At 42.5% G+C, this 23,669-nt stretch overlaps 1 protein-coding gene across 1 annotated transcript in view; it reads left to right on the top strand.

Annotated features, from left to right (window-relative positions):
- The window catches only part of TLL2 (tolloid like 2), a 2,328,887-nt gene that overhangs the window by 1,610,859 nt on the left and 694,359 nt on the right, over window positions 1–23,669 (top strand). The window contains exons 10-11 of the mRNA XM_078643121.1: window positions 12,404–12,506; window positions 20,049–20,165. Of these exons, the coding sequence (XP_078499247.1) occupies window positions 12,404–12,506; window positions 20,049–20,165 (220 nt within the window). The remainder of the gene's footprint in view (window positions 1–12,403; window positions 12,507–20,048; window positions 20,166–23,669) is intronic.

Genomic DNA, 23,669 nt, shown 5'->3' with positions numbered 1-23,669 from the left:
GGGATTGATAATGGATGGCTGGACCGGGGACACCCACGAAGGGTAGTCCCAGAATTGGTTGAGTGTTCAAGGTGGGTTCTTGCATGCTTCATACTTGGTACATGACTCATCTGTGGAGAAGTGCTATGAGAGTACAGTTCCTACCAGGCAACGAGAGTTCACCAGGCCAGTGTGTCTCGTGGGGTCAGTCCAGATCTCAGTCATTTTCGCTGAGGGGGTCCGCAGCAGACAGGGCCTTCTCTGCGGAGTTTGCTGGTTTTGAACACATGAGACTCTGTGCGAACTTGGCGGTGAGCTTGGGGTCCGTAAAAAAGTAAGTCTTGCCGGAGTGAAAAATGCGAAGTTTCACTGGATAAAGCAAGGAATATTTAATGTCCTGTTGCTGTAGCAGTCGTTTAACCACCTCAAATTATCTCCGGACTGCCTGGACAGAGAGAGTAAAATAAAGGAAAAAGGAGGTCGTGTTACCTTGATTTCTGGTTTCCTGTAGCTCACGGGCCTTACGCTGCACCACGTTATGATCGCTGTAGTTTAAGAGTCTTGCCATGATCGGTCTGGCCGGGGCTCTCGGGGTCGGGGGGTCTGGGGCCCAAAGATCTATGGGCCCGCTCCACGATGCACATTGCTGACAGGGCCTCACCAAAGAGAAATCGGATCCATCCAGAAATTCTGTGATACTGGAAAATGTGAATTGAACACTGTTGTCAGTAAGCAATTTATTAGGTAATCCATCCTGGTTAAATGCTTTCTGGAAAAAAAACAAATTGCTGCCTTTGTGTTTAGTAAGTGTGGGCGGAAAGCTCTGCTCTGCCGGCAGAGTTTTGCAACTCCACACTCTGCTTAAAAATGAAAAGTTTTGTCAAAAAATGTCCCTGTCCACCGACGGAGCAGAGTTTACCCAGGCGCCAATGCTCACCCCTGGTTTTGATGGCGTCATTTAACGTTCTGCTGTGTCTGGACTCTGGAAGCAACAGCGCTCATTTCTACAGATTTTCTCTAGCCGGGTTAGGCCCACTGCTGCTTAATCCTGCAGAACAGGTGGCATTTTCACTTGGTTCACAGCAAAATGGGAAGATTCGTTCTCATTTATTTGCCCCCCTGCATCCACAAATGGGCCCATCAGCCCCACGACAGCTGCAAGATAATTTTGGTTACACAGGCTCAAGAGGCAAGCAGGAGTGCAGGCTGGTGCCCGGCAGCAGCCATGGCATAATTAATTATTAATTACGGCCCGTCTTGCACCCCAAAAAAGTTGTCGTTCCCATCCTCTGAGGCACCTTATATGCCCACTGTTGGCTGCCTTCATGTTACAGTGATTCCTCTCCCTGCAAGTGGGATTGTTGTATGCCTGGTGCTGGCAGAAACTCGCCTATGGTATTGTAGCTTGGGGCTCTCACAGAGGGCCCACCATATTGTGGCATACATGGCGAACGAGAGCCATCCGGCCCACACATTATCATGATGAGTCATCATGACTCAGCAGTGCAGTGCATCGCTTCCTGTGGCGGACTGCAGTGCACAGCTTGGGTGAGACTAGGGAGACGAGATATCGAGTCGACCAGAGTGGAGCCTGCAGAGGAGAGAGGAGACTCTGAGCAGAATATGGAGGAGGGCAGTTCCGGCTGGTGGAGGCTTTAGCAGGGCAGTGCAAATTGTCATTGGTAAGTGTGCTGCTGTCGCCAGAGCTTAGAAGAGTGACATCCAGTTACAGTATTTATGTATGTGACCTTACTCCACCTGCTTGAGGAACTCCGTGTAGCACGGTGGAGATTTTCGGTCAATTCACGGAGCGCGCCTCCGCAAACTCCGCCCGGGCTTATTGTTTAGCTCAGATACACCCTTTACTTCCACCCATGTGAAAGGGGCCTAAAAAATCCACAACAACTCTTTGCCAAACTTTCTCCGGACATTTGACTTCACTTCCCAATCTAAACCAGACCACCAAAATAATGTCTTGTCCTTGAGTTTGGTGGTCATTACTCCCACATGACCAGAGTGGGCCGTTTCTAAAATTCTTCATTTGAAAGAATCTGGAGGAATCAATTTGTCTCCTCTCATTTATGAATTGCCCTCAATTGACAACTCACCTGCCACTTTGCAATATGGCTGCAATGGACAATCCAGGGACCTTTCTTTCAGCCAACCAGAAGCTACCGCAAGCGTTGCAATTCGGATTAATGGAAAGAGACCAAAGTCGGAGAGTACAACATTTGATGAAAACCGATGAGAAGAAAGACAAAAAACAGCATTGATCGCGCGGTTTACGAAGAAGCGGTGCCGCGGGTAGGCGAACGCCGAGAAGCCCCGAGCGCGGTACGAATCACCACGTACTTCAGTGCACCTCTTGGCTTGAAAAAGTGACTTCTTACATGAAAAACTGGTCCAAGAGTCACTTCCTTTCCTTGAACTGTAAACAGTAGTTTCGGAACAGAAAAAGACGCACAGTGAAGGCCATCTCCAGTCCCTGTCCTGAGGAGAACCCCAAAATAAAATCTGGGTTCGAAACGCGTTGACTCTGTGCTGGAACGTGAACTGTATTGGGTGCTACAGTAATGTAGTTTAGGATAAAATCTCTCCTGCAAGCACACCCCCATACAAACTGTTTCCAGCACTATTAACAAGCTAGCCTGTATGAAGTAGAAATTGGCCGCTTGTTTGTGTATTTCACATTAGGACTAGTGCCCCATAAATGAAATGAATTGAGGCATCCCCACCCCTTCCCCACTTGTGTATATGGTGTCTACATGAATGTTTTTCATTATTTGATTGTATGTAATGTGTTTTTGTAGTAATGGTGTAAAAAGTCGTGACAATTGTGTTATGTTCATGGTCATATGTAAAAAATGTTTTCCCAAAAAAATGCAAATAAGTAAAAACGATTGAAATGATGATGTTGCCTGCTTAGGATCATTGGCTAGGTGTGGTACAAAAAATATGAAACGTATCTATCTGGTCATCCTTTTTGTTTATTGAATTAGTGTGGTCTAGGCCAGATAGTAACCAGACCCAAGCTTTTGTTGGTTTCTTTGCTCCTACCCTCCAGCATTGCAAGCACCATAGTGTCAACTGCGACCGGCACACTTTATTTTTCCGGTACCGAAAGCATCATAGTGTCAACAGCAATTGGCATGCTTTATTTTGCTTTTAATGCATTTTAAGCTTTATGTGCTACCAGCATCACATCACAATTGGGACATTTATACATATTCTTTCCTGGTTATATGCAGTGTACCTTACTGTGTATATTTCTTTACAGATTTTGGACTCAGTGCAGCTAGCTTTGACTCAATCCAATCTATTACGCCACCCACTCAATTTCTTCAGGAACCTGGAGAGCCTCCTTTGAGATGGTGTTTGTGGTACAGAACTTTAAATGCTTATTTAAGCGCTTCTGAAGGTCAGAAGTACAAAGCTGATAGTAAACAAAACTTACTATATTACTCCCTATGGGTTCAGGGTCAAAACGGGTTTGATCATTTCTCTGAATATTCTTACTATGATGATAAATAGTTGGACAAATTTCAGATTGCGGTGAAGCCGCTTGAGACCTACTTTGAAGGAAAGGTGAACTTGGTGGTACATAGACACAAATGGTATACTATTCTATCAAGTCTACTGATTCATATGTCGCTGCTTTAAAATTTTGCAAATTTAAGGGACTTCATCTCAGTTAATTTGTGACCAGATAGCGTGTAGGTGCCATTCAAAGTAAATCCAACTGAGACTACTAACTTGCAAAAATCTATTGTTAGATGAGGCAATAGCTTTAACAAAAAGCATTGAATGTTCACAAAAAGCTTCTAAACAGATTGAAACAATAGAATCTCCCATTGCAGTTGCAAATATCAATGTGCAAAGCAAGAGTCAAAGTAAAATTCACACTCCTGAAACAGGTATCCACAAATGAAGGCCACAGCCAGGGTAGTAGCACAAATAGAACATCCACTAAACAAGTGTGCACAGTACTCATATTTCAAGTTTCAGAAACTATCTAGAGATCACACAAGAGTGCTGGAGATGTAAAATAATGAGTCAATTTGGGAACGTCTATAGAGTTGGTAAAAGTATGCCAGTTCAAAGTGTTCAAGACACATATTCCAACAATGAGGAGGAATTGGACAGACAATTGGAGGAACTAGTGATATTGGTAGAATCTATAGAAATTAATAGTGTATCCAAAGAAAATAACTATGGTGATCCACTGGTGACAGTAAAGATAGATGGTACTAAGACAACTATACTTATAGATTCAGGAGCGAGAAATATTATCATCTCCGTTGAGAGGTACAAGGAGTATTGATCTAGTAAAGAGTTATTACCACCAGATGTTGTCACCACCGCTTTTGAGGGAAGCACGAGTGACAATGTGGGATATTTTTAGACAGACATATCCATTTAGGATAAAACTATTAAAGAAAAATTATAGGTTGCACATGAAGGCATGAAAGTGTTAGGATAGTGGCATCAAGCGGATATCAGCATACTCAATAGACTTGGTCAGAAATGTCCTGTTTCTCTGGCTGAATCGGTTTCTAGTCAGTTATTGGAAAGAAAGGTTTACAGAAGTCTTTAATAACAAGGTTGGCATGATAAAAAGATTTGTACATACCATCAAGGTTAAAGATTGAGTTCTACCTGTAAAGCACAGACTTAACAATGTACCACATAGTGTTTGGAATGAATTAACAGGAATTCTAAAAGAAATGCAAAAAAAATGAAATTATTGAATCTGTAAATGCCACATTATGGCTTTTGCCAATTGTTCTAGCCAAGAAAAAAATGGCGAGGTCTGCATTCACGTGTGGATCTTAGATCTCATAATAGGCTTTATGGTTTGAAAATTATCCTTTACCGAGAATTGAAGATCTCATAACAGAGTCTGGTCCGTGCAAATGGCATACAAAATTAGATCTGCTTGTGGCTGGTGTTACTACATGAGAACGCATGTCATCTCACTGTTTTTGTGACGCCTGCTGGTGCATTTCAATTTTGCTATATGCCATTTGTGCTGGCCTCAGCTGCTTCTGTGTTCCAGAAGGTTATGTCTAGATGGATGGGTGGAAGGAAGGATTGCTAAGTGAAAGGGTCGATGGAGAGAGAAAGGGAGGATGGATTGATGACTGATAGGGTCAATGGATGGATTCATGACTGGATGAGTAGATGGATGGGTGTAAGGAAGGATGGCTAAGTGAAAGGGTTGATGGAGAGAGAAAGGGAGGATGGATTGCTGACTGAAAGGGTGAATGGGTGGAAGGATGAGTGACTGGGTGGATGGATGGGTGAAAGGGTAAAAGGCTGGATGGATGAGTGAATGGATGGGTGGAAGAGTGGATGGTTGAGTGTACTGATGGATAGGGTGAAAGGCTGGATGGATGGATAATCGATGGATGAGTGAAAGGGTAGATGGAGGGATGGATGTGTGAAAAGATGGATAGAAAGTACATGATGGATAGGTTTGCAAATGATTGAATATGTTTGGATATGGATGGGCTTAATTATATTCTATTGCCCAACCTCCTCTGATGTGTCTGTAAAACGTACCTTTTGTCCCAAAGTTTTGTCCTGAATTTTGACCTCCTGTCCTGAATTTTTTTCCTGAATTTTGATCCTTTGTCCTGAATTTTTACACTCACCATCCTGAATTTGCACCCATGTCAGTTGGTCACCCTAAGATGATCACGAGTGATGGCATGGGCGCGGAAGAAGCGCATGCAGATAACGATAACAGATCTCCTTAGTCACACTGCCTCATTTGCTTGCAAATACAGTCTTGCAAAGCTCTTGGAAACACCTGCTCATTAACATAAGGCTTCACAGTGATCAGCGCTTAATCTGAACACATCTGCATAGCATTTAGTTACGCCAGAAATGCAGTATAAATCTTGTTCCTTTAATTCCTGCCACCATGAAAGTTATGTTGTCGTAAGCAAACAAAGCAGTAGCTTTGATCTTCATCCTGCAGAAAGCGCTGGACTGTGAAGTGCTGGTAGTGCTCTGGAACCCCCTTGGGCCCTTTTGAATACTGTAAAACAGTACCTTAACAGCCAGTAGATTAAAGTAACTGTTCCTTTTTCGCCAGCCCGTCACCAATATGTAAAAAGATGACGGTCCATGTTCAGCAGTTATCTTCTTATACTTTATTGTAATGAACAGCTGCTCTGGATACATGCAAAGAGCCCAGAGGAAGACTCCAACTGTGCTCACTTTTGAAGGCAAACATTCCACTTGAGAACACTAAGCCATCCAATGAACATATCGTCTTACTGCTGCATCACTATGACATAGAAAGATCATGTATACTGTGTCTCGTAGACCACCCTTGTATCTAAATGACTACTGTTGTGATTGATCTGATGTTTATTGATCCGAGGTGTGTTCCCTTTCTCGTTTTTTCCCTTATGCCTTACCTTTTTTTTACTCGTGAGTTCTTTCCTTTCTTAGAGTTTCTAGTTCTTTTGTATTCAACGAGAGAAGATGTGTTGTACATTATTCCTACCTTTGTTTTCATGATTTCTTTACCTCATTGTGTTCCAGAATGTATGTGGCTCTGAACTCTTCCTGGGATTCTAGGTTGAGTCAGTTTGTGCCTGGCCAGCTCCTCTTGAAGATGTCTTGCTGTCTGCCTGCATAATAAACCTGCTATGTAACACTGGAGCCTCCGGAGTATTTACTACAATTTTGGCGACGTTTTGTAGCTGGCCAGTGATATCTCTGGAAACTTCCGACGACCCTGAAAAGTTTGGATCGTTAATAGAAAATTGTGCTAACTTGACAGCGGACGAAGAAAAACTTCAAGAGGGAAAAGAATCCAGCGTGTGCAGCCTCTCCGATTGCCCTATGCCAGCGTATTCAACTTTTTAAGACGATTTCCAGGAACTGTGAGTAACCCTAACAGCTTTAGCGCGAGCGCATCTACAACCGATGCTGTTGCTAAGAGCACTGTATCTGACGTCATCACGCTAGTCGAAATTTCCTGAAATGCGTTTCAAACATCAAACGCATGCGTGTAAACCTTGAGGACTTCGCGCTAAGTGACGTCATCACGCTAGAAAGAGACTCTGTACCTTTGCGTTCCACGCCTCTCCTTCATGCGTTTCAAGCCTCGAACTGAAGTGGCGGCCATTTTAACTTGTATTTACAATTTTAAAGCCGATTTTTACTGTTTATCCATCGTGGGCTGCTATTTAGCGAAAACTTTCCAACCACAAAGCCGAAAATGTATCTCTGTGCAAGTTCAGAACTGTATTTCAAGACAACAAATTCCCGAGTGCGATATATAATAGGAGGTACGTTATAAAAGTTAACTTTAACTTGTGAATTAACACCTACTTTTGCCTTCTTCCATTGCAGTATTTACTATTAGTTTCCTTGACTGAAGTCAATCCAAATTAATAAATATGGCACAACAAATTATGGTTACCTTACCACCACAATTTTTGCCTGAACCTGGTACACCAGATATACCTTGGGAAGATTGGTATATTATGTTCGACAACTACCTCGAGGCTCTAGATGGACAAGAATTTTCAGCGAAAAGGAAAAAGGCTATCCTTTTAAGCACGCTTGGCAAAGAAGGGCAGAGAATTTTCAGATTTTTACCTATAGCTTTAAGAGCTAATGGGCAGGATATGGATGATGAGTTCAAAGAAGCTGTAGCAAGGTTGGAGGTTAGATTTTCGAAGGAGGAGAATCTAGTCATGAACCGTTATAAATTTTACACTCAGCGACAAAAGGAGTCTGAGTCCATAGATGATTTTGTAGCTCGACTCGGAGAGTTGTCCATTAAGTGTAAATTCGGTGTCATGACCGACGAACTCATAAGGGATCAGCTTATTGTCCAATGTTCTAATAAGAAAATTCAGGAGAGACTATGGGCAGCAAAGAATCCTTCACTAAAGGATGCTATTGATTTAGCAAAAGTCATTGAGGAGTCTAGCAAATGTATGAAGGTTCTAGATTCCCACAAAGTGAACTCACAACAGGAAGTATCCGTGGTGTCCGATAGGAAAAGCCTTGTTGAGTGTGAGCATTGTGGAGGTGACAATATTGCTATAGTAAGGAATAGGCCAAAGTTCCCACAAAAGAAAAACTTAGTTACCAGCAAACCGTGCAACAGAAGTGGAAGCAGTAGTCATTCCTCTGATGCAAAATTTTGTTTTGCTGCAAACAAGGAGTGTCTCAAGTGTGGCAGAATGGGACACTTCTCAAAGATGTGCAAGGCAAAACCTAAACAACGAGTTGCTACTGTTGAAGACTACCTATGTGAAGGCGAAGCTGAGAGACTTTTAGTGGTGGATGAAATTGATGTTGTCGGCGAGGATCCTAGACAGAACAGACCAAAGGCTGTTTTCAAGATTAACTCTCATGAAGTGTCATTGATGGTAGACACAGGGTCACGTCATACCATCATTCCAAAAATTATATTTGACACCTTTTGGGAAGGCCTAAGCTTGAACGAGAGTTATATTTCACCTAAGGGTTTCAATGGCCAGACGATAGAAATTCTTGGTTTCTTTGAATCCGATATCTGTTTTGAGAAGAGATCTACATGGGGGAAGTGTACGTTTCTATTGATGGCCCTCCCATCCTTGGTTGGGTTAACCAGTATGATCTGTATATTGTAATCAATCCAAGAGCTAAGAATCAGATCATGGTGGTGGATGATGATTCTATCGAATCTATTCTTGATGAGTTTAGTTCTGTGTTCAAATCTGAACTTGGTGAGCTGAGAGGTTACTCTCACCTCATCAGGCTTAAGAAGAATAGCTTACCTGTACAGCACCGTGTCAGAAGGATTCCTATTTCTATTCGTGAGGATGTGCGAGTGTTAATTGAAGAAATGCTTCAGTCTGGGGTTATAGAACCAACGGAGGCATCAGCCTGGGTTTCCCCTGTAGTTATTTCTAAAAAAAACTGATGGCAAACTAAGGTTCTGTGTGGACCTCAGAGCTTTGAATAAGTGCGTTGTTGCAGACACCTTCCCCTTACCAAATATCTCGGAGATGGTGTCTACTCTTCAAGGAGCGAAATATTTCTCTAAGTTAGACCTGAAGAGTGCCTACCATCAGGTAAAGCTTCACGAGTCTTCGAAACACCTCACCGCCTTTATCACTCCGGAGGGAATCTTCCAGTTCACTCGTCTTCCCTTTGGTTTGATATCGGCGGCGAGTGTGTTCCAAAGATTAGTCACTGAGATCTTCAAGGGATTAAGAAATGTTGTGTTCTTCCAAGACGACATCTTGGTTTTTGGTGGATCTGTGGCTGAACACAATCATGTCCTGAAGAATGTTCTACATAGGATTTGGGACACTGGACTTACCTTGAGAAGAGAGAAGTGTTATTTTCTTGTTCAGGACATTGAATATCTTGGCCATGAGATATCAGCTAGTGGGGTAAAACCAAAAAAAGATCTCTTGGAAGCTATATGTTCTGCCCCTTGTCCTGCTGATAAGGACCAATTACGTTCTTTCATGGGATTGATTGAATATTATTCTAAATTTGTAGAAAAATTTTCAGAGAAAACTTTACCTTTGAGAGCCTTGTTAAAGAAAGGTTGTAAATTTGTGTGGGGACCTGAACTGGAGATTTGTTTTAATAACATCAAAGATACTATTTGCAGTGCAAAAGTTCTGGCACCTTTTGATACCAAGAAAATCTATACTTTGTTAGTTGATGCGAGTGCTTGTGGTCTTGGCGCTGTTCTTGTGCAGACACATAAGGATGGTGAGAGGCCCATTGCTTTCGCTTCCCGCACCCTTTCTCAATGTGAACAGAATTACTCAGTTATTGAGAAAGAGGCTTTAGCCGCTGCCTGGGGCGCACACCATTTTCGCACCTACTTGTGGGGTACGCGTTTCAATCTTAAGACTGATCATAAGCCACTGATTAGGATACTTTCCCCTGGTGGTGCAGTTTGTAGTTCCCCAAGGTTGGCGAGGTTAGCTTCTAAACTCCAAGAGTATCACTTCGATATATCCCACATACATGGTTGGAAAAACTTTCAAGCTGATTGTCTAGATTGGCTATGCAGACTAAGTCTCAATCTAGTGAGACATTCACTCTTAAAGGTGCTGAGGAAAATATTGCTTGGATTGATGATGTTGTTTCTCTGGGTGCGAGTTCTTTTTCACGTATGGATTGGTTGGAAGCTATGTCTAAGGATTGTGTTTTGCAAGAAGTTATTCAACTGATCAAATTGGGTTCACGGAGGGAAAGTTGTGTTCATGTCTCTGTTCGTCCTTTTTTAAAGATAGTTGATGAGTTATCTGTGTGTGAGGATAATGTCATAATGCGTGGAGACAAATTTGTTCCCACTGCTGATTTAAGGTCCAAACTTATTGCTATTGCGCATGAGGGGCATCTGGGACAAACGTTGACGCAGCAAAGGCTCAAGTTGAACTTTTGGTGGCCCGGTATGGACTCCTCAGTTTCTTCCTGGGTTGAGGACTGTCCTACCTGTAAGGTAGGAGAGAAAAGATTGAAAATTTCTGTTGGGTCTCAGGTTGGGGAGTTGAAATTTCCTGAGGTCCCGTGGCATACTATTTGTCTAGACTTTATAGGTCCAATGAACGAATTACTTATTTCTCAGAGGTTTGCTATAGTTGTAGTGGATTGTTTTTCAAAGTGGTTGTCAGTTGAATTTTTGAAGGACATCACCACTGATACGACCATCAGATATTTGAGGTCTTTGGTTTTTTTGGAGGGTTTTCCTAATGTCATCATTACCGACAATGGGACGCAGTTGGTCTCTCATGACATGCGCTCTTTTCTAACTGATTCTGGTATTTCCCATCACAGAACATCCCTCTATAATCCCCAGGGGAATGGCTTGTGTGAGCGTTTGAATAGATTGGTCAAGGGAACCATTCAGATGGCTGTTTCTAAAGGTTCTTCTGTTTCTGATATGGTTCGTGAAATGGTTTATGCATATTGCACTACTCCTTCATGGTTCTCAGAACAAGTCTCCTTTTGAAATTATGAGGGGTAGGGTTCCCAGCACAAAATTGACTCCCTCTTGGCTTAAGAATTTAGTTTATCAGTCAGTCTTGAGAAGTAGTGTAGTTGTGTCTGATTCTTCTTCACCTTTATACACGCCCTCTTGTGATAAATATGCGAAGCCTGTTTCTAGTAAAATTTCTAAGGGTGATCTTGTTAAAGTGAAGTCTGGTAGGGTTTCTGGTGGTTTATCTAAATTTAGAGGTCCTTTTTCGGTGAAGATGGTTTACCCTCACTATGTGGTGCTTTCCAATGGGGAGAAATGGAGCTTGAGGAGAGTTGCTCTTTATCAGAAAGCTTGTTCTGCTGCCAGCTCTCAGATTTCTCGTTCTGTTCCCCTTCAAGTTCAGCGTGATTGTAGTAGTGCTTCTTCTGGTTACATGTTCATTCCCTCTCATGATTCGTCTTCTTCCAGTTGTGCGCAATCATTAGGTAGGAGGGATGGCGGTGGTGATGCTCCTGACACCCAGTCCAGTAGTGGAGCTTTAAACCAATCTGTTTTTTCTCCAGCTCATGATTTCGTTCAGTCATCTTCAAGGTGTCCACGGTCTCGTAGACCACCCTTGTATCTAAATGACTACTGTTGTGATTGATCTGATGTTTATTGATCCGAGGTGTGTTCCCTTTCTCGTTTTTTCCCTTATGCCTTACCTTTTTTTTTTACTCGTGAGTACTTTCCTTTCTTAGAGTTTCTAGTTCTTTTGTTTTCAACGAGAGATGTGTTGTACATTATTCCTACCTTTGTTTTCATGATTTCCTTACCTCATTGTGTTCCAGAATGTATGTGGCTCTGAACTCTTCCTGGGATTCTAGGTTGAGTCAGTTTGTGCCTGGCCAGCTCCTCTTGAAGATGTCTTGCTGTCTGCCTGCATAATAAACCTGCTATGTAACACTGGAGCATCCGGAGTATTTACTACATATACATGAAAACCCCTCTACATACATAGACACTAAGACGATACAGGAAGGTGTAAAGGAAGGGTTGAATGAAATGTTTGTGTGTGTTTGCGAACGTATTTGATAGGACAATCCAAAGGATGGATTTTCATTACATAAAGTTTCTAGTTAATCAAAACAATGCTAACACAACACCAGGGATAGCGTAACATGTTTTTTACACGTCATAAAACTGTAACTGCACAAGGATTTTTTTCAGTCTCGCATGAACTGGTGTTTGCGATGAACTTTAAAAAGAATTGCATAATGAATTTCTCAAGCAGACTTTATATCATATAAGAGCTTTGGGTCGATAACCAACAACATTCTATTTCTTTCAACAGTAATGGTGACTATGTAACAATTTTCCAACGTTCCATTAGACCATAATCTTAGAATTAGCTTTGTGCTGTTTATGACCTTTTACTCAGCAATGTCGATTAATATCAACATTTTTATAACCCATTTTCAGATCATTTTAAATTTCACTTCTATGGATCTGTTTAAGAGCCGGTTATGCTGGTATGATTACGTGGAAGTCCGCGATGGGTACTGGAGGAAAGCATCATTATTAGGTAATCTTTCTTCAATTTCTGCACATTTTATTTTTAAATTATTCATATAATGACCAAATAAAAGAATGTTGATCAATCAAATGGGGAACATGTATATAGGTTGTGTGTTTACAAGGGGGCTTACGCCTTTAATGGAGAGTTCTTTATCTCCAATGTTCTAGAGTCATGTTGCATGATGACATAGGTGCATTCCTCCTGGAGTCAGTTGTCTTCTGGCTGGAGAGGGATCACCAATGCTATTTCTTCTGTGTGCTTAATAAAACAGCTGTTTCATTATCTTGGGAAATGTCATATTCGGGTCCCAAGTTTCTCAAAGACAACGGCTTTCACCTAGGTATCTTCAAAATTATGAGTGTGGTAAAAGGGTGCAAATACTTCATAGCGTTTGGTATTTTCAATGACTTTGTATCTATTTGTGTTCATGTGTATGGTACCTTGTATTCAGCTAAATTTACCATACCCCATTTTTGGTGTTGCGCAATATGTTTTGGTATTTAAAGGGGAGAAGATGTGTTGCATATAGGTTGTGTGTTTACAAGGGGGCTTACGCCTTTAACAGAGAGTTCTTTATTGCCAATGTTCTAGAGTCATGTTGCATGATGACATAGGTGCATTCCTCCTGGAGTCCGTTGAATGCTGGCTGGAGAGGGATGTCTTCTGTGTGCTTAATAAACCATCTGTTTCATTGTCTTGGGAAATGTCATTATTTGGATTACAGAACAAAGGTGAAACTGTGCTATGCAGAAGAATCACCCAACAAAATCATGTAATTATTTTGGGCAGTCAGTGTCTTCTCCTTTCTTACTCAGTGCTATCTCCAGGGGTATGGCTTCTACTGCTTGCTTTTCTAAGACACGTTGAATATGGAATCCTACTATTCCCTGTGACTCTAGGAAGAGGGTATCTCAGATTGGTAGATGCTCTAAGCAGGAAGCCCCAGATGGATTAGCAACTTGTTATGTATGGTTCACATAGAGAGCCATTAGTATGAATGAATGAATTCCAAATACATTAATTAACTACTATATCATAGCACCAGTGGGTAACAGAACTGGTGAGCTAATGTTGTTGTGTAAGGAATTCCAGGCTGCTCTGGATGGAATCCCTGTGAGCCTGTCCGAGCAGCCCTTAAAATAAAGGAGCACTGCTTCTGGGGGGAAAGGAAGGCCAATCACATAGAATGGTGGGGTGGGTGGTAGTGTTAGAATTAAATGAAAAGTCTGATCTGTGCTACCATATGTAATGATTGTTAAGTTAGTCTTTGCGGCCCCATTTTATACTTAGCCGCTAATTCTAGGCCATGTATGCAATTAATTTTCCCCTGGCTCTGCAAGTAGCAGTTGTGTAGAATTCCCTGTGTCTCTGTAAGTTGGGCCTCGATGTATAAATGAATACACTGTTTGCGCTACTGCATACCTTTCCCATGACATGGAGCCTACCTCCACTGGCTCAGATGCAGGCACGGACAGAATGGCCTTGCCAGAGAAATAGTGTGTGCCCAGTCTCAGACTCTTAGCTCATCTTTGTGTGCCCCCTCTGTTCCTGCTGCCGTCTGTGGAAAGTTACTGGGTGGGTGTGTCTTGTGGTCAGGCTGAAATGTATAATTGTCACCTTTATACTTTGGAAAGTCCCTCGGCAGACATCTTAGGGCGCAGGTCAGATTGGACTCCTCTGCAGAGTATTGCTAATAAACAGCTATTTGTATTCTCTACTGTCTGACCGAATCTTCATTTGGTAGAAGGTGAGTAGGAAGTTGTAAATGACCCGGGTGGCCCCTAATGGCCACTTCCTTCAGTAGGGGTGCTTTTTTCTTTCATTTGGAGCTGGGAGGAAAGGCCATGCTATGTATGGCTCTCCCATTAATCCTCTACCCGTGCAGGAAGATGTTTTGGTGGGCATATCTATATATATATAAAAACAAATGTATGTCTGTCTGTCTGTTTGTCCTTTATGCATTACTACACCATTCATCCGATCGCCATGAAACTTTGGGAAGTTGTTGTGTGCACTCCTGCAAAGGTTTCTGGCATATGCATTACTACACCATTCATCCGATCGCCATGAAACTTTGGGAAGTTGTTGAGTACACTCCCGCGAAGGTTTCTTGCATATGCATTACTACACCATTCATCCGATCGCCATGAAACTTTGGGAAGTTGTTGAGTACACTCCCACGAAGGTTTCTGCAATAAAAACCTTTTAAATATCAGCCCCCTAGGGCACTCATATTCTTTCGAATACTGATGTACGCACAAGACGGAAAAACAAAAAATCGTGTATCCACAAGCACTTGAATAAATAAATAGAATTAAAACACCATTCACCCGATCGCCAGGAAACTTTGGGAAGTTGTTGAGTACACTCCCCCGAAGGTTTCTGGAATAAAATTTTTTTAAATATCGGCCCCCCAGGGCCCTCATAATCTTTAGAATACTGATGTACGCTCCAGACGGAATAACAAAAAATCATGTATCCACAAGCACTCAAATAAATAAATAGAATTAAAACGACACTTTGAAATGTTTTCCTTATTAAAATGAATAATTTTCAATAAAAATGACACAATGTAAATTGAATGTTATCATGACGAGTTTCCTTGAATTTCCTTTCTTCGGAGATCGCAGCAACGCGCGACGGGTAAGCTAGTATAAAATAAAATTATAGATGGGTAAAAAGTGAATTATTTTTATTTTATTTATTTTTATTTTAGAGTTTTATAGAGCGCGAACTTGATCCGTAAGGGTATCAGAGCGCTTTACAGAGTCCGAGAGTCATACAATAGGTAGGATATCACAGGAGTACTGTACATTAGGGGGAGGGGGTGCTGGATACCAGAAGGATGGGAGAATACAAAGAGAGTATTACAATTACAGTTACTGAAGACAGACCCCAGGTTTCTGGATGGGGCGAGGTCGCAGGATGAGGGCAGTAGTCTCTGAGGTGGTTGTGGAACGGGTTTAGCCAAGGAATTTACCCATGAGGAAGGATTTAGCCTCCTTTTTGAAGCGTGCCAGGGAGGGGATTCTTCTGATGTCGGGTGGGAAGGAGTTCCATATTCTTGGTGCAGCCCCAGCGAACGCCCAATTGTAGGTTTTTTTCTCTAAAGCTTTCAGGCTGGAATAGGAGGGCATTGGCCGATCGTGAATTTCGTCTTCCTCCGGATATCACAAGTTTCTGTGCAAGATACGCAGGGGAGTTTGAGTGTAGGGCCTTGTGAGTGATGCATGCCAGCTTGAGTTGAATCCTAGCCTCGAGAGAAAGCTAGTTCAACGCTTTCAGATGAGGAGTGATGTGATCAAATGTTCTTCTGCCGGTAAGTAGTCTGGCGGCTGCATTGAGGCAGGCTTTGAAGGGTGTCAGGGAGATCTTAGGTAAACCAGAGAGAGTGGAGCAACCATATTCCAGCCTAGAAATAACTAATGATTGGACTGCAAGTTTTAGGCCGGGAGCGTCAAGAAAGGGTTTCAATTTCCATAGGTAGCTCAGGTGGAATCTGGCAGATTTGGCCATTGAGTTGATGTGGTCTGGCATGTTTAGATTATAATCCAAGGTAATTCCCAGAGATTTGGTCGAGTCCACAATGGTCAGGGGACAGTTTAAGACTGTGACAGCTTTAATCCATGTCTGGATCTCAGAGTTGCTTTTGGGCGGGGAGATTAGGAGGAATTCAGTTTTCTTAGCATTGCGTTTGAGTTGGTTGGAGGAGAGCCATTGGACGGTCAGCTTCAGGGCCTCATTCAAGATGAGGATCTCCTCAAGAGATGAGATTTTTATGTAGATCTGAGTGTCGTCGGCGTACATATGGTAGGAGATATTTGCAGTGTGAAGGACTTCGGCAAGGGGTTCTAAATAGAGGTTGAAAAGGGTGGGAGACAACGTTGATCCTTAAGGGACTCCCACCGTGACCAAGGAGGGAGCGGACAGGTGGCCGTTGATTCGGAGTCTCTGAGATAGGTTTTGGAGGTAGGAACTAAACCAGTCGAGGACTGTGCCATCTAATCCGATCCTAAGTTTGAGGCGTTCAATTAGCATCTTGTGGTTGACCATGTCAAAGGCCGAGGATAGATCTAGGAGGATTAGGAGACAGGTTTTGTCTTGGTCAAGGGCTTGTAGAGCATCATCGACGACGTGGAGCATGGTGGTTTCAGTGCTGTTTCCAGGTCGGAAGCCAGATTGGCAGTCATCGAGTAGATGGAAGTTGTTGATGTGGTGACTTAGCTGTAGTTGTACACACTTTTCCAGCACTTTAGCCAAGAGAGGAATGTTGGAAATCGGTCTAAAATTGTCTGGGGAGGCTGGGTCCAGCGACGGCTTTTTCAGAATGAGGAGGACTTGGCCCGCTTTCAGAGAGGCCTGGATTGATCCCTGTCAGAGAGAGGCGTTGATTATCGCAGTCCAGCTAGGAATATTGGATTGGGCAGCAGTCACAAGACAGTTTGAAGGCAGCAAGTTGTTGTAATGGTTGTTCGGGTTTAAGGTGGAAAGGATTTTGGCAACAAAGTCTTCATCGTAGAGTGAGAATTTGGTCCAGTATGCTAGATTCTGAGGTGAGGACTGTGGAGGCGGGGGGAGGAGGTGGAAGATCAAGGTTCGGTAGAAGGAGTGAGGCAGCACTAAGTTCGTTACCTAAGGTTTTAATTTTGTTTGCGAAAAACGAGGAAAATTCCTCGGAAGAGATGAGAGACTTGTTTTTTTTCCCGCTGTTTTGAACAGTTTGTTCGTTTGGTGTTTGACCATCTAAAAGAGTTTGCGTGGTCTGTTCTGGGCATTTCCTAGTTCCGCTCTGAAGAACTCTTTTTTTGAGTTGAGGATGTTCTTGTTGTATGTATTTCTGGCCTGGCGAAGAAGTTTTAGGTGATCGACCGAGGGGTGCTGTCTCCAGATTCTTTCGGCTTGTCAGATGGATCTCCTCTCGTCGTTGAGGGAACCAGTGAACCATGGGTTTCAACGTTTGACTTGAGTTCTTTTTAGTTTAAGAGGGGCTAGGTCATCCAGAATGTTCGACATCGTTACAGAGTAGTGATCATTGAGGTCGCTGACCGATGTGATGTGTGGGGGGGGATCAGATTTGCAGCGGATCTCAAGTTCATTGTGGTCTACATTTTTGGTGTCTCTGACCCAGCGTTTAGGAAGCATCGGTTGTGGTGCCCTTGTCTTGCGGGTGACAGGTCACAGGGGTCTTTAGAGATAAGCTTGACGGTTGTTTCCTTAGAAATGATCCAGTCAAGAGTGGCCTCTTTCGAATGGGTTGGTAGTGAGCAAGCTTGGGTCAGGGCTTGATCGGCCAGGAGGTCTTTAATGGCATTGACATAAGGATCCTTAAGATCATTCCAGTGCAGGTTGAAATCTCCAAGGAAAATGTCTTTGGTGTTGGGGGAGCTCTTAGCCATGATCATTTCCATGAGGTAGTCAGTGAAGGGGTCGTTCATGCCTGGGGGGTGGTAAAAGATGTGCAGGTTGCATAGGTGTGTGGTGTTACTGCAGATTGAGAGGGCTAGATATTCGCAGGAATCAGTGGTATGCGCCAGAAGCTCTGTGACAAGGAGGTTAGAGCGATGGATGCAGGCAATTCCGCCACCTTTTTTGTTATGTGGGGATGAGGGGATGTTTTTCACCTTGGGGTTCTAAGTATCATCATAGACTACTCTGCATTTGCTCTCTTCTATTTGATGTCACTCAGAACTCCTCACTGACAAACATCCCCGTAATTCACTGTTACCCATCTATAATTCTATATGTAACTGAATTACATAGAAAAATAAGAAACAACACTTCAAGTAAAAGCTACATTTGATGCACAAAAGTAATTCATGCTTAGTTGACAATTGCAGTCCTGGGATCAAGGTGACGTCATACAACGTGGATGAAAGTTAGGTGGTTTATTAGTGGCATCAGCACCCTTATCTTTTGTATTGTATTGTATTGTTGTCTTTGGTTTAGTATTTTGCTTCAAATATGAAAGTATTTATTCTTATCAGTAAACGGGATAATAAAGCATATAAATCCTTCTTAAGAAGAAATTTCTAAAATAATAACTGAAATGTGTCCAAAGGTATAGTCTTATGGTCTCATTAAAGATGTCTTGAATTGTTTACTTTGCAGTTTGGTAGTCCTGTTTTATGTACAACAGTGGAACATTTTGACTGCTATTGTTTATGATATAAAAAGTTTTCATTGAATAGGATCTTCCTGATTATACTGATGAAAGACTGAAACACTTGGAATAATTTGACTGGATTGTCCACTGGATTGCGCTTCCAGTCTCTGCTATACATCTCTGCCCTGCACTCACTGCCTTATGCTTATTCTCCTCCGCTGGTACATTTTATCGGCCTACTCTAGAGATAGCTCACTGTCTGAGGAAGTAAGTACACCCTTATCTCCAACTTCTTAGTTAAGCGGTAACGAACAGTGCAGGTTTCAGTGGAACCCCATAATTTAAAGTCAGCTGCTTCCAAATCATATTTGTACATTTTTTCTCAATAACATCTTTTTATTTAGTACACAACAACAAGAATTTAAGACATTGCATCAGATCTTTGAATGTGAATTGATGGGAAAACTGCAAACCTATTTTCTTGGCTTTAAAGCATATCCATTGTCTGTTTACCTTTGGCCCATGTCATCTGCTATCACCATATTTTCCTGGATGAACAAAAGCCTAGGTTTGAGTGATGGAGTTGCATTAGCTCTGAATAATCATGTAATCCTTATTTAATAGCTTTTCTCCAGGGAACAATGAATGCATACATATGTGGCATCAAGAAAAAGCTAAGATTGTAAGAAACTTTGGATTCTCTCTCAATTAAAGGGCCATATGGTGCACGGGTGCGCAACATGCATGTGAGCCTGTTTCCTGTTCCCCAGGGCAATGTTGTATACCAGAAGTACCTGCAGATGCTTGTGACGCCACTTCTGTATATTGATAGTGTCGGCACACACATAGCCTAAAAGAGTGTTCGCTCATTTGCATGGTGGGAGTGGCACCATGCAAATGAGGGAAACACTTTGCCTCTGCACCTGCAGTGTATTGTGGACCCAGGCGCATAGTTAAAGACAAGTTTGAAGGTGCCCTGACTATGGGCTACAAAAAGGTGGCGCATAGTGAATGCATTCTATAGAGAGCTGCAAATATCCCGCTAAAGGCTGGTGTGGTCATTTTTTGCACCCACATATAGGGGTGTCTTTGTTCACTCTTTGAAGTGCAGGCGAGTGCACTTGCCCTCTCTTCCCTTTCTGCTTCTTTGTCTTGTGATGCTCAAGAATAGGCCCCTTTTGTCACCAGTTCTTATAAATGTATGTCTGTTCACTAGCTGCCTTCAGTGATTCCTTAGGCTTCATTTTATAGAAGTGGCCCTGACAGCTAATCACTATAGAAGGTCTTGCAAACAGCATTAATGTAAATGATGCATATTTCATAGTAGTTAATTAAAATGACTTGAGTTGAAGGTCTTTACCACAGAAGATAGCTTCCAGTGGATCAGCTGAAAATGTGTTTTCATTGGCAAAGATATCTATTAACACTTCTTTCCTCTCTTCTAGGTAGATTTTGTGGGGACAAAGTTCCAGAGCCAATCCTTTCTACTGACAGCAGATTGTGGATTGAATTCCGAAGCAGCAGCAATGTCCTCGGCAAAGGTTTCTTTGCGGTTTATGAAGGTACCTATCCAAAACTCTTCATAAGATTGGAATGCTATAATTTCCTTTATTATATTTGACACTACCAAAAGACAAAACTAAAAAAGAAAGCATGTCAAGACAACACAGATGTCTAGTTAAAAAAAAAATAAGCGTCAGTATGATTATAGGGAAGTGCAACATTTCTAATTTACAAATGATGGTCCCTCATCCCTTTCTCTTAAGCTGCGCACTCACCTTCACGTTGGGATAGGAACTAAATCCACAAAGCTCTGAACCTCAATGAAATGACCGATAAACAGGCACAAATAGAAAAAAATTAAAAGATGCTTGGACACGTCCAGAAAGCTCTGAACCTTAACAAAAACTTTTGGATGTCAAGATAGAGAGACCAACTATATTCACATGTACCAGCTGTTTCACATTCCCCATATCAAGGGCTCCTGGACATGTGGTTCCCAACACTCCCACTCCCTTTCAACCTTTTGTGCCCTAGTTATGCTCAAATAAATGTTTTCACTTTTTGTGTGTAAAGGTCTGATGGAATGCCAAATTAAGGGCCTGATTTAGATCTTGTGGACTAGTTACTCCTTCACAACTGTGACGGATATCCCGTCCGCAGAAATATAAATCCCATTATATCCTATGGGATTTATATTTCAGCAGACAGGATATCTGTCACCATTGTGATTGAGTGACCTATCCGTTGAGATTTAAATCATACCCTAAGTCAAATAAATGATGATCAGTTTTCATAAGGGAAAGAAAATAGTAATGCAATTTCCAAGCAAAGATGAACAGATATATTTAGAGCACTGCAACATGTATTTCCAGGTAACATACTTGGCTGGGCTGGTCATGTCGCATTCAGGCATCTTTCCTGTGATCTGCAGAGTATGGGCTGTGGCGTGATCTTGTAATATGTTGTACACTACTGGTATAGCCTGTAGAACATTGAGCCATGATTATTCTGTTGTCATGGAGCTTCCCTCAGAACCCAGCAGCTTTCAATCAATCAATGAATCATAGCATTTGTAAAGCGCACTACATACCCGTGAGGGGGTAATGCTGATATTGCTCGAAGAGCCAGGTCTTGAGGAGTCTCATGAAGGTTAGGTTTGCCGTAGTTGGATGGGGAGGGTGTTCCATGTTTTGGCGGCGAGGTGGGAGAATGATCTGCCATCGGCGGTCACTCTTCAGGTGCGGGGGATGGTGGCGAGGGCGCGGTCTGCGGACTGGAGCTGACAGGTGGGGGTGTAGGGGCTGAGTCGGCTGTTGAGGTATGCTCGTCCAGTGTCGTGGAGTGCCTTGTGTGCGTGGGTGAGGAGCTTGAAGGTTATCCTCTTGTTGATGGGGGGCCAGTGCAGGTCTCTCAGGTGGGGTGTGATGTGGTTGCGGCAGGGGATGTTGAGGATCAGGCATGCGGAGGCATTCTGGATGCGTTGGAGCCGTTTCAGGAGTTTGGCTGGGGCTCCTGCGTAGAGTGCGTTGCCGTAGTCCAATCTACTACTGACGAGTGCCTGGGTGGCTGCCCTTCTCGTTTCGGCGTGGATCCACTTGCAGATCCTGCGAAGTATGCTTGTAGGGTGTTGAAGCAGGATGAGGAGACGGCGTTGACCTGCTTTGTCATGGAGAGAGAGGCTTTGGCAGTTGCTACTGGCTGATGAGAGGAGCACCACTTATTGAAGATCTGTACTTTAATAAAGCAGTTAATCTGGAAAAAAGGCATCTAAGCAAAGTCAATTACAACATAATTTGGCAACGACCGATCAGTCAAACGGGTCCTAGTCTCTTCAAACGTCGATGTGGTCCTACGTGTCGAAAGCTCTACGTTAAGTTCCACATCTTGCAGTGTTTTAGTGGCTGTGGGTGTAAAGACTGCCATTTGTGTGTGACTAAGCGTTGATTTTTAAGGACTGTAATGAGCAGGTAGCTGCCATAGTCAGGCCCCCATTTTAAGCACGGACTACTCAACACGTACGAAGGCCGCTGAAAGTATGACTGAAAAGAGGGGCTGGCATGGCTGTGAGGCAATGAACAGCGGAGACAGAGAGAGGAGCGTTCTGAGAGGCCCTTGCTGGACGGACAATGGCCTTAAAGTAAATCTGACAAATGGTTCACGCAATATGGCAGTAAATTATTGGAAAGGAGTGTGTGGCAATGGAGAGCCAGGGCATAACAAGAGCGGTGGATAGGGTCCTTAAACCAGTCACCTGTTTACGGAAGCGCAGCACATTTGTGTCTATCACCTCAGTGCAACACCTATTCATTCACCACCTTGTCCCAAACAGGCAGAAGAAACCACTGCGGGGAGCTGATTGGTGATCACCGGTGCATTCACAGGAGAAGAGTGGCAGTCACACCTAGTAAAAGCCTTTGTGAGAAGAGCTAAGACACTTGAAGGGTTGTGCAGAAATAAGAGGGGCGGTGTGATCAAAATCAAAGACACGCCCTACAATACTTATTGAACAATGGTTGGAATTAAAGGAGAGGTGGCTACAGTGGAATAGTGCTGCATTTCTGTTGATGGGGCAATAAAAAGCTCGGATCACTGACATAATATAGAATGCCAAAATATCGACCTACCAAAATATCGAGGTAAAAATATAGAATACCAAAATATCGACCTCCTATCTCCAAACAGGTAAGTACAAAAATATTGAATCAAAAATATCGATGTAAAAAATATAGTTAGTCAAAATATCGAATTTTTTAAAATGCTTTAAATTAATTAAAAATTAATGAAATATTAAATATAATTAACTTAAACATACTTAAAATACTTAAATAACCTTAAAATTAATAAATAATTAATGTAAGTAAAAAAACATACAAATTGATTTGTTAATACATATATATATATATATATATATAAACGTAATATTAATACAAAAATTACAATATTTTTACCGTAGGATAGCGGAAAGGGTAAAATTTACTATTACCACTCCAGTGAGTGCAACAGTAGGGAAAGAGCTGGATAGCGGGAGGGTAAAAATTACTATTCCCACTCCAGAGAGTGCAACAGTAGGGAAAGCGTTGGATAGCCTAGAGGTAAAAATTACTATTCCCACTCCAGTGAGTGCAACAGTAGGGAAAATGTTGGATAGCGTAGGGGTAAAAATTACTATTCCAACTCCAGAGAGTGCAACAGTAGGGAAAGCGTTGGATAGCGTAGGGGTAAAAATGACTATTCCAACTCCAGAGAGTGCAACAGTAGGGAAAGCGCTGGATAGCGTAGGGGTAAAAATTACTATTCCCACTCCAGAGAGTGCAACAGTAGGGAAAGCGTTGGATAGCGTAGAGGTAAAAATTACTATTCCCACTCCAGAGAGTGCAATAGTAGGGAAAACGTTGGCTAGCGTAGGGGTAAAAATTACATTTCCAACTCCAGAGAGTGCAACAGTAGAGAAAGCGCTGGATAGCGTAGGGGTAAAAATTACTATTCCCACTCCAGAGAGTGCAACAGTAGGGAAAGCGTTGGATAGCGTAGGGGTAAAAATTACTATTCCCACTCCAGAGAGT

Source organism: Lissotriton helveticus, chromosome 5_1 (assembly GCF_964261635.1).
Source record: "Lissotriton helveticus chromosome 5_1, aLisHel1.1, whole genome shotgun sequence".
In the NCBI taxonomy this organism is placed as follows: Eukaryota; Metazoa; Chordata; class Amphibia; order Caudata; family Salamandridae; genus Lissotriton; species Lissotriton helveticus.
This window is presented reverse-complemented; position numbering and strand designations above follow the sequence as displayed.